Below are 14411 nucleotides of genomic sequence, written 5' to 3'. Positions count from 1 at the left end.
CAGCACAATCGCCAGCATAAATGCACAACTTTAAAGGAGATTTTCTCAATGTTTCGATTTTTTTGCTCCCTCAGATTCCAGATGTTCAAATAGTTGAATCTCAGCCAAATATTGTCCTATCCTAACAAACCATGCATCAATGGAAAGCTTATTTATTCAGCTTTCATATGATGTATAAATCTCAATTTCAAAAAATTGACCCATGTGACTGGTTACATATAGCAAATCTCAAAATTAAAATTTTTTGTATCGTTGCATAATTTAACTATATTATTGTCCAGCTCTAATCTGCTAAATGCAACTACTATAAGGCATGAATATATTATAAACAATAACATCATGATTTTCATTAAAGCAGCTTTAAAACCATGTATATTGTGAAAAGCACTTGACTTGACTTGGCAAATTTCTGTGTAATATATTTGTCTTTTCATTTTAGAAATATGGTTTCACTCATTAAATACACCTGCATTATATCAGCAACCTGTTCTGTAGATATCAGCACTTAAATCAATATTTTACCCCCCTCAAAATTCCCCAGAAGCTTGTATGGTTTTATTTTTTTTCTGTGTAATGAAGAAATAGTTTTCATTTTGGGCTGAATATTCATTTACTCTTAGTTTTCATTTCATGTGCTTTTGACCCCTCTTAATTTGTATCAGACGTTCATTTGTGCATTTACCCATCTTCAGCAACCTTGAGCTCTCCCTGTCAATCATTCAGTAGATCCGCAGCCTTGCATAGGTTTGTGCTTCATCCTTCGTGAGGCTTAGTTTCTTTCAAATGTATTTTTTTATTCTCATTCCCATTTTACTGTGTAATCCATGAGCATAAACCTTCACAGAATACGTTTGTATGGTGTGTGTGTGTGTGTGCTGTAAATAATGTGTAAGCAGGTTAAATCTCTGCTCTCCAGGGCCCGGATTACAGACTGTATAAGAGCGAGCCGGAGCTTACCACGGTAGCCGAGGTCGACGAGAGTAACGGCGAAGACAAATCTGAGCAGACTGCAGAGAAAGAGCCGCCCGGCGTCACCAAAGGTGCCCTGACAAACACCAACACTTCCTGTCATAAAGCCCTCGCTGCTGTTCACTGATCTCTCTCTCTCTCTCTCTCTCTCTCTCTCTCTCTCTCTCTCTCTCTCTCTCTCTCTCTCTCTCTCTCTCTCTCTCAGGTATCGTTTACCCTGTCGGAGTGGTCAGCCCGAGGACTAAATCACCCATGCCTGAATCCTCCACCATCGCCTCTTATGTCACCTTGAGGAAGAGCAAGAAGCCTGACCCCAGAACAGTGAGTGCACTGCACACAAGCATGTCAAACATATCTGAGAAATATGTGAGTTGTGTTTGCCTGTCCAATATGAATAGTTGAAATGCGGTTGTAAAGGTCAGGGTTGCCAGTAAAAACCCAAAGGCCTGTCAAATATAGTCCAAATAGCCCAATTCAACTTAACAATCACTATATAGTAGTGTTATAAAGGAGCTCAAAAGGCCTCTCCCTCATACAACTCATCATCTAGCACAGTTTTATCAATGGTGCAATTCAAAACAAGCATTTCATTCAAATACAGTTTATGCACTATGTCAAACCTTTAACCTGCGGGAAACAAATGAACCCGCGCCAGTGTAAAAGAATCCCAATTCTGCAGGAAAACCGTGAACTTGGCAACCTGGTAAACTTGAGCGTCTGGTTATCATCTTAGAAATATATACATATACACTACCGTTCAAACGTTTAAATTTTTGTTAACATTTTTGAATCAATCTCTTCTGCTCATCAAGGCTGCATTTATTTGATCTAAAACAGCAAAAACAGTAATATTGTGAAATATTATTACAATTTAATATTGCCTAGGTGAATATATTTTAAAATGTTATCAGCATCATTACTCCAGTCTTCAGTGTCACATGATCCTTCAGAAATCATTCTAATATGATAATTTGCTGCTCAAGAACAATTTATTATTATTATCAATGTTGAAAACAGTTTTCAGGATTCTTTGATGAATAGAAAGTTCAAAAGAACAGCATTTATTTGAAATAGAAAGCTTTTGTAACATTAAACACTACTGTGCAAAAGTTTGGGGTCAGTAAGAATATTTTTTTATTAATAAAAAGTAATACTTTTATTCAGCAAGGATGCATTAAATCTAAAGTGACAGTAAAGAAACTTATAATGTTACAAAATATTTCTTATGAACTTTCTATTCATTTCTGAATAAAATGATAATAAATCATTGATGATAATAAATGTTTCTTTTGAACGGCTTTGTGTGTGTTTAATTTATACATTTTTATATGCATTTTTGATTTTGTATATTTTCGATATTTTATATATATGTGTGTGTGTGTGTGTGTGTGTGTGTGTGTGTGTGTGTGTGTTTGGTTTATATTACATTGTGGGAACCAAATGTCCCCACAAGGATAGTAAAACCTGAGATCACCAGCCAGCGGTCCCCACGAGGGAAATGGGTTAATAAACATACTAAATTATATTTTTTGGAAAATGTAAAAATGCAGAAAGTTTTCTGTGATGGGTAGGTTTATATATATTTTGAGTTTGTGCTTAATACTTTATATTCATATTTGTTTGAATATATCTGTTAATGCATATATAATATGCGCATGTGTAGTCTTTCCCGCAGGACCGCCCCCGCAGCGCAGTGGAGCACATGAGCGGCGCTGTAGAGGTGGGCCGAACACGCATGAGTGTGGAGGAGCAGATGGAGCGAATCAGACGACACCAGGAGGGGGCGCTGCGTGAACGAAGAAGAGAAGACGGCTCACTGTCACGCAGCCTCTCCTTCACTAAAGACAACCCCTACTACACCCTACAGGTGCCAACATCTGCATCTCAGTGCTGTTAATGAATGTCAGATTCCTTCCTCAGAGATCAGACCGATTATTAATCGCTATATATTGGATAAGTGGCAAGAGGAGTGGAACACGTGCGAGAATAATAGGCTAAATGAAATTCATCCGGAAGTTTCAAACAGAGATTTAATCACTCTTAAAACTAGATCTGATCAAGTGGTATTCACCAGATGTCGTGTAGGTCATACGAGTTCGACTTGAGACCCAACTCTATGCATGTTTTGTAAGATTCCCCTCTCTGTTAAACATATTTATATTGGACTGTCCTGGGTTTAACACAAGTAGATTGCTCAGTTATTTCACTTAAGGACTTTAGTAAGATTATGCCTGAAAAGGTTTTGGATTTTTTATCATATGTTAATTTAAAAATATATATATAATATGACTTGTTTGTTTGCTTGGTTTTATTGTATTGATATGATATTTGTACACTGCAAAAAATGCTTTTCTTACTTAGTATTTTTGTCTTGTTTCCAGTCCAAATATCAAAAAAATTGTTAAATCAAGATGCATTTACTAAAGTAGTAAAATGCCATAAGATATTGTGTCTTGTTTTCTGGGGAAATAGATCAAAATAAAGTGAGTTTTTGCTTAAAACAAGCAAAATGATCTGTCCATGGGGTAAGAAAAATAATCTTGTTTCTGTTTGAATTAAGATTATTAGATTATTATATCTTAAAAATACGCTTGCTTATCTGCAACATTAGTTGTTTTTGGCACATTACTGTCTAAAATGTAATTACTGTCTTTTTCACGTTGAGGACCGTACGATGACACTGGACACGTTGCGTCTGGTTAGTTCACAGTATCATCTGAGATTTATAAATGCTCAGCCATGACCCGCACCGCCTCACTCGAGTGAACCCGCACTGAAAACCACAGGACATGAATAACGTCACATTCCCATCATGCATCTGGTCCGGAGGGCTCTTGCTCTCATAAACCTGCTCCGCCGTTAGAAGTTTGTGGAACGGCACTGTAATTCAAAGTGACTCATCACTGGATGAATCGAGCTCTTAATGATTCCCTACAGCGGTGCACTTTACAGTTTTCCGGCTCGCTGCGTTCCTGTCCGACTGTGTGTGTTTATGGCTTCCTCTTCTGTGTGTGTGTGTGTGTGCGTGCTGCTGGGTTTTAACGGTGAGCGTTTGTTCCCTCAGACGCGTAAGAAGAGCCCGGTGATCTCTCCGGATGAGCAGGACGAGCGCAGAGACCCGTCGCCTGAGGAGCGGGAGCGGACGGCTGGGAAACCCACTGATGCGGAAGAGAACTGCAGGGAAACTCATGATGTGGATTCCGGAAATGCCAACGTGGAGAACAAGGTACATATTAGGGCTGTCACGATTCCTTGATTAAATTTGAGTACTTGATTTAAAAAAATATATATAAATCCTCGATTGCAATTCATCCGTGTCGAGTAACCCGCAAAATATGGGAAGTGGCGCATTCCACGTACGAGAATCCATGAGCCGCATTATTAGACCGTTCTCTAAGGCTGCATGATATATTTAAACCGTTTAAAAACCATATTACAGCATAGTGATGTTGTGAATTCACCAAGTTTGGGATTCAATTAAAGGGGTGGTTGAATGTGATTTCACTTTTCTAACTTTAGTTAGTGTGTAATGTTGCTGTTTGAGCATAAACAACATCTGCAAAGTTACAACGCTCAAAGTTCAGAAAAAGAAACTGTTTTTTAAGGACTACAACAAACGGCTGGTAGAGACTACACCACATTCCTCCCGGGTTAGTGACATCACCAACCCTAAAATTTACATAAACCCGCCCCCCGGGAACGCAATTTAGATTATCAAGACAGAATATGCTAATCAATGACTAGAAGATAACTCCACATAAGCTACATAAATTCATCAACTAAACATTCAGAAATGTTCTGTCGCTTCTACATGTTGTCACTTCTTCTAGAGTCTCTCCATCTTTCTGACTCCGGTTTGAACATAAAAGGCTAAAAGTTTTTCAGTGTGTGTCTGTGTGAGGTAATCAGAGCTGCTAACACACAAACATACATGAGCTCTTGAAGCTCCGCCCTCTGTGCCGGGAGCAGCAGCTCATTTGCATTTAAAGGGACAGACACAAAAACGGTGCGTTTTTGCTCACCCTCAAAAAGTGACGATTTTAACATGCTATATAAAAATATCTGTGGGGTATTTTGAGCTAAAACTTCACATACACACTCTGGGGACATCAGAGACTTATTTTACATCTTGTGAAAAGGGTATTATACCACCCCTTTAAATAAATATGCCCTGTGAGTTTAATATATATGTGCTTTAATTATTTACATGCATGTGTTACGTGCGTCTCAGAGTGGCTCCGCTCACAGTAAATGCTGCTCCACACAAACTGGTATCATCTACATGCGTGGAGCATCTCATACTCACTTGCTTAAAGGAGTAGTTCACAGTAGTTAAAATGAAAATTAGCCCATGAATTACTCGCCCTCAAGTCATCCTAGGTTTATATGACTTCCTTCTTTCAGACGAATACAGTCGAATCAGAGTTAAATTAATTATTAACACCCTGACGCTTCCGAGCTTTATAATGGCAGTGGAAGTTTGAAGCTCATAAAAGTGTATTCATCCATTATAAACGAACTCCACACTGCTCTGGGGGGTTAATAAAGGCCTTCTGAAGCGAAGCGATACGTTTGTGTGAGAAAAATATTCATATTTAAAACTTTATTGACTAAAATAACTAGGTTCCAGCCAAACGAACATATGGATTTGAAGCATATTTAAAGCATATTTAAAGTTTTAAATATGAATATTTGTCAAAATAATTGTCCGATTACTCGATTACCAAAATAAACAAACTTTTCCAAGAACAGTTTCCATGGAAAACCTGGAAGTATGAGAGGGAAATTTCTAAATATCTAAATATCCCTTGCTAGGTGTTTAGGGAGCAGTGACCACTCTGTAGGGTCCCTGTGAATGGTGCTTCGGTCCAGTAAGAGAGTTTATTTCGTGGGTTTGTGTCTCTACACAGGAGAAACTGCCCGTGTCCCGATCGGCATCCATTAAAGAGTCTCTTCTGAAGAGTGTGGCGCTGAACGAGGGCGAGTCAGAGTCGGAGAAACCGAAGCGTTTGAGTCCGCTGGAGTTTCGCAGGAGTCTGGCCACACAGAACAGGTGCGACTCACTTCACACACACACACAGCGCTTCATAACAGCAGTGCTCACCGCTCTCCGTTGTGTGTGTCAGCTTGCAGACGGCCGTCATGGTACGCGTGGGCACCGAGGAAGAAGAGGAGGATGAGGAGGACGAGAAGCCCTCCAGTCAAGAGCAGGACGTGTCCTATGAGCTGACCAATAGCAAACACGGCACGCTGATGTCAGGTGTGCTCTCGTACTGAAGTCGAGCTTTAGTTCTGATTTACTCTATTAAACTGGAATCAAACGCTCTGGGTCGAAAGACCTTCTTCCCCCTCAAACCTTCCCATGAGTCCTGCTGCCACTAACACTGCTGTGGATTTGTGTGTTCTAGAAGCTTATTAGTCTGTTTGATTTCAGGAAATCGTATATTAATGTATATATTTATTTATTAAATTATATATAAATATTATATATTCCATAATTTCTGTAACTTTTTAGTGAATCATACTGTATAATAATTTATTTAATATATATATATATTTTTTTTCCATTTATATATTAAATTATAAATGTATATCTTAATTTATATATGTATATATCACGGTTATTATAGTTAACTAAAACTCAAACAATACAAAACATTTTTGTTACTTCAAACATCCAACGTTATCTGAAATAAAATAAAATGTACAAAAATAAAAACATATTTTATTTCAGCTAGTTGTCAATGCTATATTTTTTTTATAGTAGTACACTAAAATGTACTAAAATAACTAAAATAAAAATGTATAAAAACTATATATACATTTTTAAAAAATGTCAGAAACATACAAGAATATTACTAAAACTTTTAACTAAAATTAAAATGAAATAAAACCTTTTTCTCAATGATACAAAAGTAACACTGGTATAATTTTAAATGAATATCTAAATATAAATGTGTACATTTTATATATTCATATATTTATTAATTCTTCATAGTCCTCTGGGCACTTAAAGTTTAAGTGAATCATATATAAAATTATATATACATTAATTCTATATTGATTTAAATATTTACATTTTTAATATAACTCTGCACCAAACACTAAACCTGTTGTGTATTTTAGTGAACTTGATTTTAGTGAATCAAAAAATAACCAAAAAATAATAATGATTCACTAAAACGAAGCGGGTGTGAAGAGGAAGTGTTGATTAGTTCCTGCTTGAATGTGTCAGTGTGTGATTATTAACCGGCTGGCCTGTGTGTGTGTGTGTGTGTGTGTCTGCATGCGCTGTGTGTTTTGCAGTGAACAGTGTGTCGACTCCGCCCCAATCTCCAAGCTCCTCCTCCTCCCCCCCGCCTCCACCCTCCCCCCCACAGCTGACGGACGGATCTCACTTCATGTGTGTGTGAGAGGAGAGATGGACGAGTAAGAGACACACACACACACACACACACACACACACACACAGCAGTCTCGCTCACTTCACTACAGACGGTCAGAACGGACACTAGCGTCTGCTTTATATACAGTGGTCTCAGTTAGTAGCGTATCTTTATGATATTGCTCATAAAATCAGTGTGTGTGTTCACAGCAGCTTACAGGAGACGTTTTCTGAGGGCTTTGTCTCAGTTTCACTGCATCATAAATACAAGTGTGAGAGTGTGTGTGTGTAATAATCTGTCTGTTCTCCTAGGAAAATGAAGGATCCTCTCAAATGAAGCAGTAATTAGCCTCCCAACTAGAGTTCATTAGAGTCTCAGTGAGCATAAAGCTTCACTAATGAACAGTGCAATTAAGAGTCATTCAGACGCCGCTGCACATGATCAGACGCTCACACACACACACTTATATATATATATATATATATATCATGTGCACCATTTAGTAAACGAGGGAACAAATTATTATATTGTGCACAAGATTCAGTAAAATGAGGGAATGAATTATATTGTGTGCACGATTTCATAAAATGAGGGAACTAATTATAATATTGTGTGCATGATTGAGTAAAACGAGGGAACAAATTATAATATTGTGTGCATGATTGAGTAAAACGAGGGAACAAATTATAATATTGTGCACAAGATTGAATAAAACGAGGGAACGAATTATTGTGAAAAAGATTGAATAAAACGAGGGAACGAATTATTATATTGTGAACAAGATTGAATAAAATGAGGGTATCGAAATATTATATTGTGTGCATGATTCAGTAAAACGAGAGAATGAATTATTATATTGTGCACAAGATTGAATAAAACGAGGGAATGAATTATTATATTGTGAACAAGATTGAATAAAACGAGGGTATCGAAATATAATATTGTGTGCATGATTCAGTAAAACAAGAGAACGAATTATTATATTGTGCACAAGATTGAATAAAACGAGGGAATGAATTATTATATTGTGAACAAGATTGAATAAAACGAGGGTATCGAAATATAATATTGTGCACAAGATTCAGTAAAATGAGGGAATGAATTATATTGTGTGCACGATTTCATAAAATGAGGGAACTAATTATAATATTGTGTGCATGATTGAGTAAAACGAGGGAACGAATTATAATATTGTGCACAAGATTGAATAAAACGAGGGTATCGAATTATAATATTGTGTGCATGATTCAGTAAAACGAGGGAACGAATTATATTGTGAACAAGATTGAATAAAACGAGGGTATCGAAATATAATATTGTGCACAAGATTCAGTAAAATGAGGGAATGAATTATATTGTGTGCACGATTTCATAAAATGAGGGAACTAATTATTATATTGTGTGCATGATTCAGTAAAACGAGGGAACGAATTATAATATTGTGTGCATGATTCAGTAAAACGAGGGAACGAATTATATTGTGAACAAGATTGAATAAAACGAGGGAACGAATTATAATATTGTGCACAAGATTGAATAAAACGAGGGTATCGAATTATAATATTGTGTGCATGATTCAGTAAAACGAGGGAACGAATTATATTGTGAACAAGATTGAATAAAACGAGGGTATCGAAATATAATATTGTGCACAAGATTCAGTAAAATGAGGGAATGAATTATATTGTGTGCACGATTTCATAAAATGAGGGAACTAATTATTATATTGTGTGCATGATTCAGTAAAACGAGGGAACGAATTATAATATTGTGCACAAGATTGAATAAAACGAGGGTATCGAATTATTATATTGTGTGCATGATTCAGTAAAACGAGGGAACGAATTATTATATTGTGAAAAAGATTGAATAAAACGAGGGAACGAATTATTATATTGTGAAAAAGATTGAATAAAACAAATTATTATATTGTGAAAAAGATTGAATAAAACGAGGGAACGAATTATTGTGAAAAAGATTGAATAAAACGAGGGTATCAAATTATAATATTGTGTGCACAAGATTGAATAAAACAAGGGAACGAATTATTATATTGTGAACAAGATTGAATAAAACGAGGGTATCGAAATATTATATTGTGTACATGATTCAGTAAAACAAGAGAACGAATTATTATATTGTGCACAAGATTGAATAAAACGAGGGTATCGAAATATAATATTGAGCACGAGATTTAAAAACGAGGGAATGAATTATAATATTGTGTGCATGATTCAGTAAAACGAGTGAACAAATTGTATCGTGCACAAGATTGAATAAAACGAGGGAATCTAATTATAATATTGTGTGCATGATTCAGTAAAACAAGGGAACGAATTATTATATTGTGAACACAATTTACTAAAATAAGGGAACGAATTACATCGTGTGCATGATTTACTAAAACGAGAGAACGAGTTTTTAATCCATGACCACGATTATATATTGCAAGTCGTGCAAGGCTCTGCCTTAATACGTACAAGTGTGTAAAATGTGATTTTGTGTGTCCAGCAGCCCCTCCACCGTCATCAGTGAACCGCAGCATGTGAGGGGACGTCCCACATCATCATCTTCATCATCATCATCATCATCATCAGCTGACCCACACGAACACAGCGACGTCCAGGCCTTAGTTCAACCCACGGGAAAGGATTGATTTCTAGTGCTGATTATTTATATTGCTACTCTTCTCTTGAGTTTCTTCTGTTAGATTGAGTGTAATGTGTGAGCAGGTGCTATTCTGACGTATCACAGCACCCAGACTCACTACAAACAGGAAGTAGAGCCCATAAACACAAGCTCACTTCCCTCAAGGGTTGCGTTCATCGTTCGCTTGTTTTATATGGATTTTAATCAATCGCTCCCGGTTTTACCCAGTGTTCTCGACACGATTTTAGTACTCATATCTTTTGCACTGTAACGACACCCATCGTTTCTTTTTTGATATCAAACGATTTGTGTATAAACGATGTAAAGGTGCCGATCGACGGGATTTGTAAATGATCTGTATGTTGGATAGTTCGCAATAGCCACCACACTGTTTCCCGACACACTCATGAATGTTCCAGCTTGCGTTTTATTTTTCTATGGCTGAGATATATTTAAATAGAGAGAAGAGTACAGAGTATTACAGTTTAAAGAAGAGTATTACAGAGTTTTGGCTTTAGCACATGAGAAGTGACCGTTTTAAAACAGTTGAAAAAAAAAAAAGCAATAAGCAGGGTTTGGTGTTTCACTTTAATGTATAAACTGTAAAGTCCATGATGTATATACTGTACACCATACAATGTGCAGAGCGGAGATGCAGAAGAGGTTATGTATCAGAGTCAATATGCAAATGTTCATATTTCATCTGTTTTATATCATGTGAAATAAATGTTGATGTTCTTATATATGCCAAGAGCGTTTGATTCCTTTTTTTCCCTCTGATTATGAGAGTTTGCACAACATTATTGGTTTTTTTCATGCACTGCCACTGATAATACAGAAAAAAATGTAATGTGAAATATTATTACAATTAAAAAGAACTGTTTTCTGTGTGAATATATAGTAAACTGTGATTTTCAGCATCATTACTCCAGTCTTCAGTGTCACATGATCCTTCAGAAATCACTCTAATGATGATTTATCAATGTTGGAAACAGTTGTGCTGCTCAATATTTGAAATTCGCTAATGCCCGCATGATTAAATTTGATTGGCCATCTCAAGTCATTTTGAAATTGACGCTGTTATGCGTGTCAATTAATCAAGTGTGACCTGTACATCCATTACATTTATTGATGTATTCGTCTTATCCAAAGCAAGAATAATGGAATAATTCCACGAATAATGATGAAATGTAAAATCATCAGTGTTAATTAAACACCTAATTAACTCGGTGTTTTGGCACCATCTGGTGGTTGGATGCGGTATTGCAACACAATATGACTGATGGCGCCCTCTGCTGGTCGTGATATGTAAAACATGCCTTGTAATGCTGAGTGTTTCATAAATGTTCAGTAATAATGAACTAAAATGTTGTGAAAATTAGTTTTGGACTCGAATCGCAAGCAATACATGATTTGCATGAAAAACTGAGGATCTGGATTTTGATTCCAGTGTGTAAAATCCTATCAACAGGAAACTGAGGCCATCTAGTGGTGATTTCCAGGAAGGGACTTTTAAAGGGTTTAAATGACTCATGATATTTTCCAGTTTTTAACTAGAATCATGTAGTAATGCGGTAAACACGCCACTGATTGTGAATCTGGAACCCCCCACCCCCCCACCTGAGAAAAGCTGCAGATGCCAACAACAACAAGACCGGAATCAGATAAAAACATGATTCTCAAACCATCAGCACTTCCGCTGGAGTTTCATCTTATCACACGGGTTTATTTATTTATTTACTAACACATATACTCCTCACACATGTTATAGTAACATTATTTCTATAATATTAAATATCAAATATTTCTACACACATTTTAATTAAATGTCACGTGGTGTAACCATCGAGTACAAAAATCGTGAATACATTGTGAATGTACAACTTAAACATTATTTTCAATATTGAAAATACATCGTAAATATTATATTTTCAGCCTTTTAATTAGATGATTATATAACTTGATACCCGTTTCAGAAAACAAACATTTTTTACGACTATAAATTAATGAATCTAAACCAATTTTATTTAAATGCTTATTTTTGTTTTTTATTCAACTATATTTTCGAAGAAACGTTCAAATAACGACGGAAATATAGATTTGCATCTAAAAAGTATCGTGATGGTGTTTTATAACACCACTATTCCTTAATGCTGTCTTTAAAAAACGAGGGTAAATAAACATAAAATGATTTTAAGATTAAGGCCTCGTTTTGAATGAAAATGAGCAATATTACAATGTCAGTCAGACATTAAATAATTAACACTTTTCAACTTCATTTTGGATATTTGGTGTTGCGAGCACGTGGAGGCACTCATAATAAGCGCTGACGTCACGCTCGCTCCTCCCCGCGCGTCCCCGATCAACCTCCAGTTCCACGATCCGTCCGGTTGCCGAAAGTCTCCGCGTTTCACCCGTTTCCCGTCGCTTAAACCCGGCCAGACCGCACGCACACGAGCGGAACCCGATGGCTTCGACGACTTCTGACGGTTCCGAGCAAGAGTCGGCGAACCCGAGCGAACAAAACGGCGATGGGAGCGAGTCGGGCCTGCGCGCCGCCGATCCGGAACCGGCCGTTAAGATGGACGGAGCGCAGATGGACGAGAAGCTCAACGGACACCAGTCTACCGAACAAAGCCCGGTGGAAACCACGCGGGGAGATGGCGGTAACGACGAGGATGTCGAGACGGAAGCGGAGCCGGAGAAAGAGCCGCAGAAGAGCCCCGGTAGCGCAGACGGGACGGTGGAGCGGATGAAAGGAGAACAAAGAGGGGATGAAAACGCGTCTTCACCGGCGGAGAAAAACAGCAGCGGCGCCGGCGGAGGATTGAAGAGGCGCGCGAGTCTGGAGATGATGAGCTCGTCGTCGGACGGAGAACCGCTCAGCCGCATGGACTCGGAGGACAGGTGTGTGTGTGTGTGTGTGTGTGTGTGAACCCATCATCCGAATCATTTAATATTAGTTCTGCTGATAAATCACGCCGTTCGCGCGCTGTGTAGATCATTACTCCACTCTCTCAAGCGAGAAATGTGTAGCTGAACAATTAGATACGATCACAAAACAAATCAATTATGGCATAAATAACACAATTATGAATAATTATTATTAGTAAGGAGTAAAGTGTAGTCTATTACACGTTTATTACCATGTTCTAAAAGCAGAAATGCGACAAATAATATATATTCTGCAAATCAGTTGTCATACACTTGGAAATATTGTCATAAAGCTATGTTTATCAGACATGTGTAAATTTGGGTTCATGTCTAATGTCAAAAAGCAGAAATGAAACCATTAAAGTAGTGAGCATATTAACCATCAATATTTCAATCTCTTCTCATTGCTATTATTAGTTTTATTCATGCAGAGTTGTTTTGCTATCTAAATGGTTGCTTATGTATTTAAGCTTCATTTGTCTCACTGAAAATTGCAAAGAAGTTGAGTAATTATTGAAACAACACTCATTTCATAAGTTACTTCACCTGTAAGAACTGTTGTTGAACCCCCCCCCCCCCCCCCCCCCCCCCCCTAAAAAACATAAAAATTAGTTCTGAATTTACTTGAACAACTGTATAAAGGCCCGTCCACAGCTAGGACGATATAACGATAAAGATATCGTTTTGAAAATCGTTGTAAATGTAAAAGAATAGCCGAGTTCACACCAAAAATATAACAATAACGGCACAGAGGAACGATTTCGTTGGAATCACTTTCAGAGTGATTATTTTTTCCAGCTGATGAGCGATAAAAACATTGACAGCCAATCAGAATTCAGCTTGAGCATTTAAAGGGTTAGTTCACCCAAAAATGCCCTCATGTTGTTCCAACCCTGTAAGACTTTCGTTCATTTTCTGAACACAAATTAAGATATTTTTGATGAAATCTGAGAGCTGGCTCACTCCTCCATAGGCTGCTAGGTAATCGATATCTGGCATCCCAGAAAAGTTAGTAAAGACATCGTTAAAATAGTCCAAGTGACTACAGTGGCTCAACCTTAAGTTTAGCAAGCGACGAGAATACTTTTTTTGCGCAAAAACAACCAAAAATAACGACTTTATTCAACTATTAATTTTCTTCTGTGTTTCTCTGAGCGAGTTCACGTAGTGTAACTTCTGGGTTGTACGTCAGAACGCAGGCTCACTATTGGCCGACGCTGGTCATGTGTGTGATGCTGGCCATTAGTGAGCCTCCGTTCTGACTTCTGAAAATGAAGAGTTGAATAAAGTCGTTATTTTAGGGGTTTTTTGCGCACAAAAAGTATTCTCGTCGCTTGATAAACTTAAGGTTGAGCCACTGTAGTCACTTGGACTATTTTAACAATGTCTTTACTAACTTTTCTGGGCTGGCAGACATCGATTACCTAGCAGCCTATGGAGGAGTGACAGCTCTCAGATTTCATCAAAAATATC

At 37.4% G+C, this 14411-nt stretch overlaps 2 protein-coding genes across 52 annotated transcripts in view; both read left to right on the top strand.

Moving 5' to 3' along the window:
• The window catches only part of plekha5 (pleckstrin homology domain containing, family A member 5), a 158669-nt gene extending 147922 nt beyond the window's left edge, over positions 1 to 10747 (top strand). For 29 of the 47 annotated variants that reach the window (XM_084111228.1, XM_084111224.1, XM_084111219.1 and 26 more), the window contains 8 exons: positions 917 to 1040; positions 1175 to 1290; positions 2633 to 2836; positions 4034 to 4195; positions 5880 to 6022; positions 6096 to 6229; positions 7276 to 7398; positions 9867 to 10747. In XM_084111228.1, the coding sequence (XP_083967354.1) occupies positions 917 to 1040; positions 1175 to 1290; positions 2633 to 2836; positions 4034 to 4195; positions 5880 to 6022; positions 6096 to 6229; positions 7276 to 7382 (990 nt within the window). In that variant the 3' untranslated portion in view covers positions 7383 to 7398; positions 9867 to 10747. The remainder of the gene's footprint in view (positions 1 to 916; positions 1041 to 1174; positions 1291 to 2632; positions 2837 to 4033; positions 4196 to 5879; positions 6023 to 6095; positions 6230 to 7275; positions 7399 to 9866) is intronic. The other 18 variants (XM_084111220.1, XM_084111218.1, XM_084111211.1 and 15 more) reach the window with 3 other exon arrangements.
• Positions 10748 to 12340: 1593 nt separating this feature from the next.
• The window catches only part of aebp2 (AE binding protein 2), a 28090-nt gene continuing 26019 nt past the window's right edge, over positions 12341 to 14411 (top strand). For all 5 annotated transcript variants that reach the window (XM_084111408.1, XM_084111407.1, XM_084111410.1 and 2 more), the window contains exon 1: positions 12341 to 12911. In XM_084111408.1, coding sequence (XP_083967534.1) covers positions 12472 to 12911 — 440 coding nt within the window. In that variant the 5' untranslated portion in view covers positions 12341 to 12471. The remainder of the gene's footprint in view (positions 12912 to 14411) is intronic.

Source organism: Abramis brama (assembly GCF_963993115.1).
Source record: "Abramis brama genome assembly, chromosome: 4".
Classification (NCBI taxonomy): domain Eukaryota; kingdom Metazoa; phylum Chordata; class Actinopteri; order Cypriniformes; family Leuciscidae; genus Abramis; species Abramis brama.
Note: the sequence above shows the minus strand (reverse complement) of the source record. Positions and strands in the feature narration are given on the sequence as shown.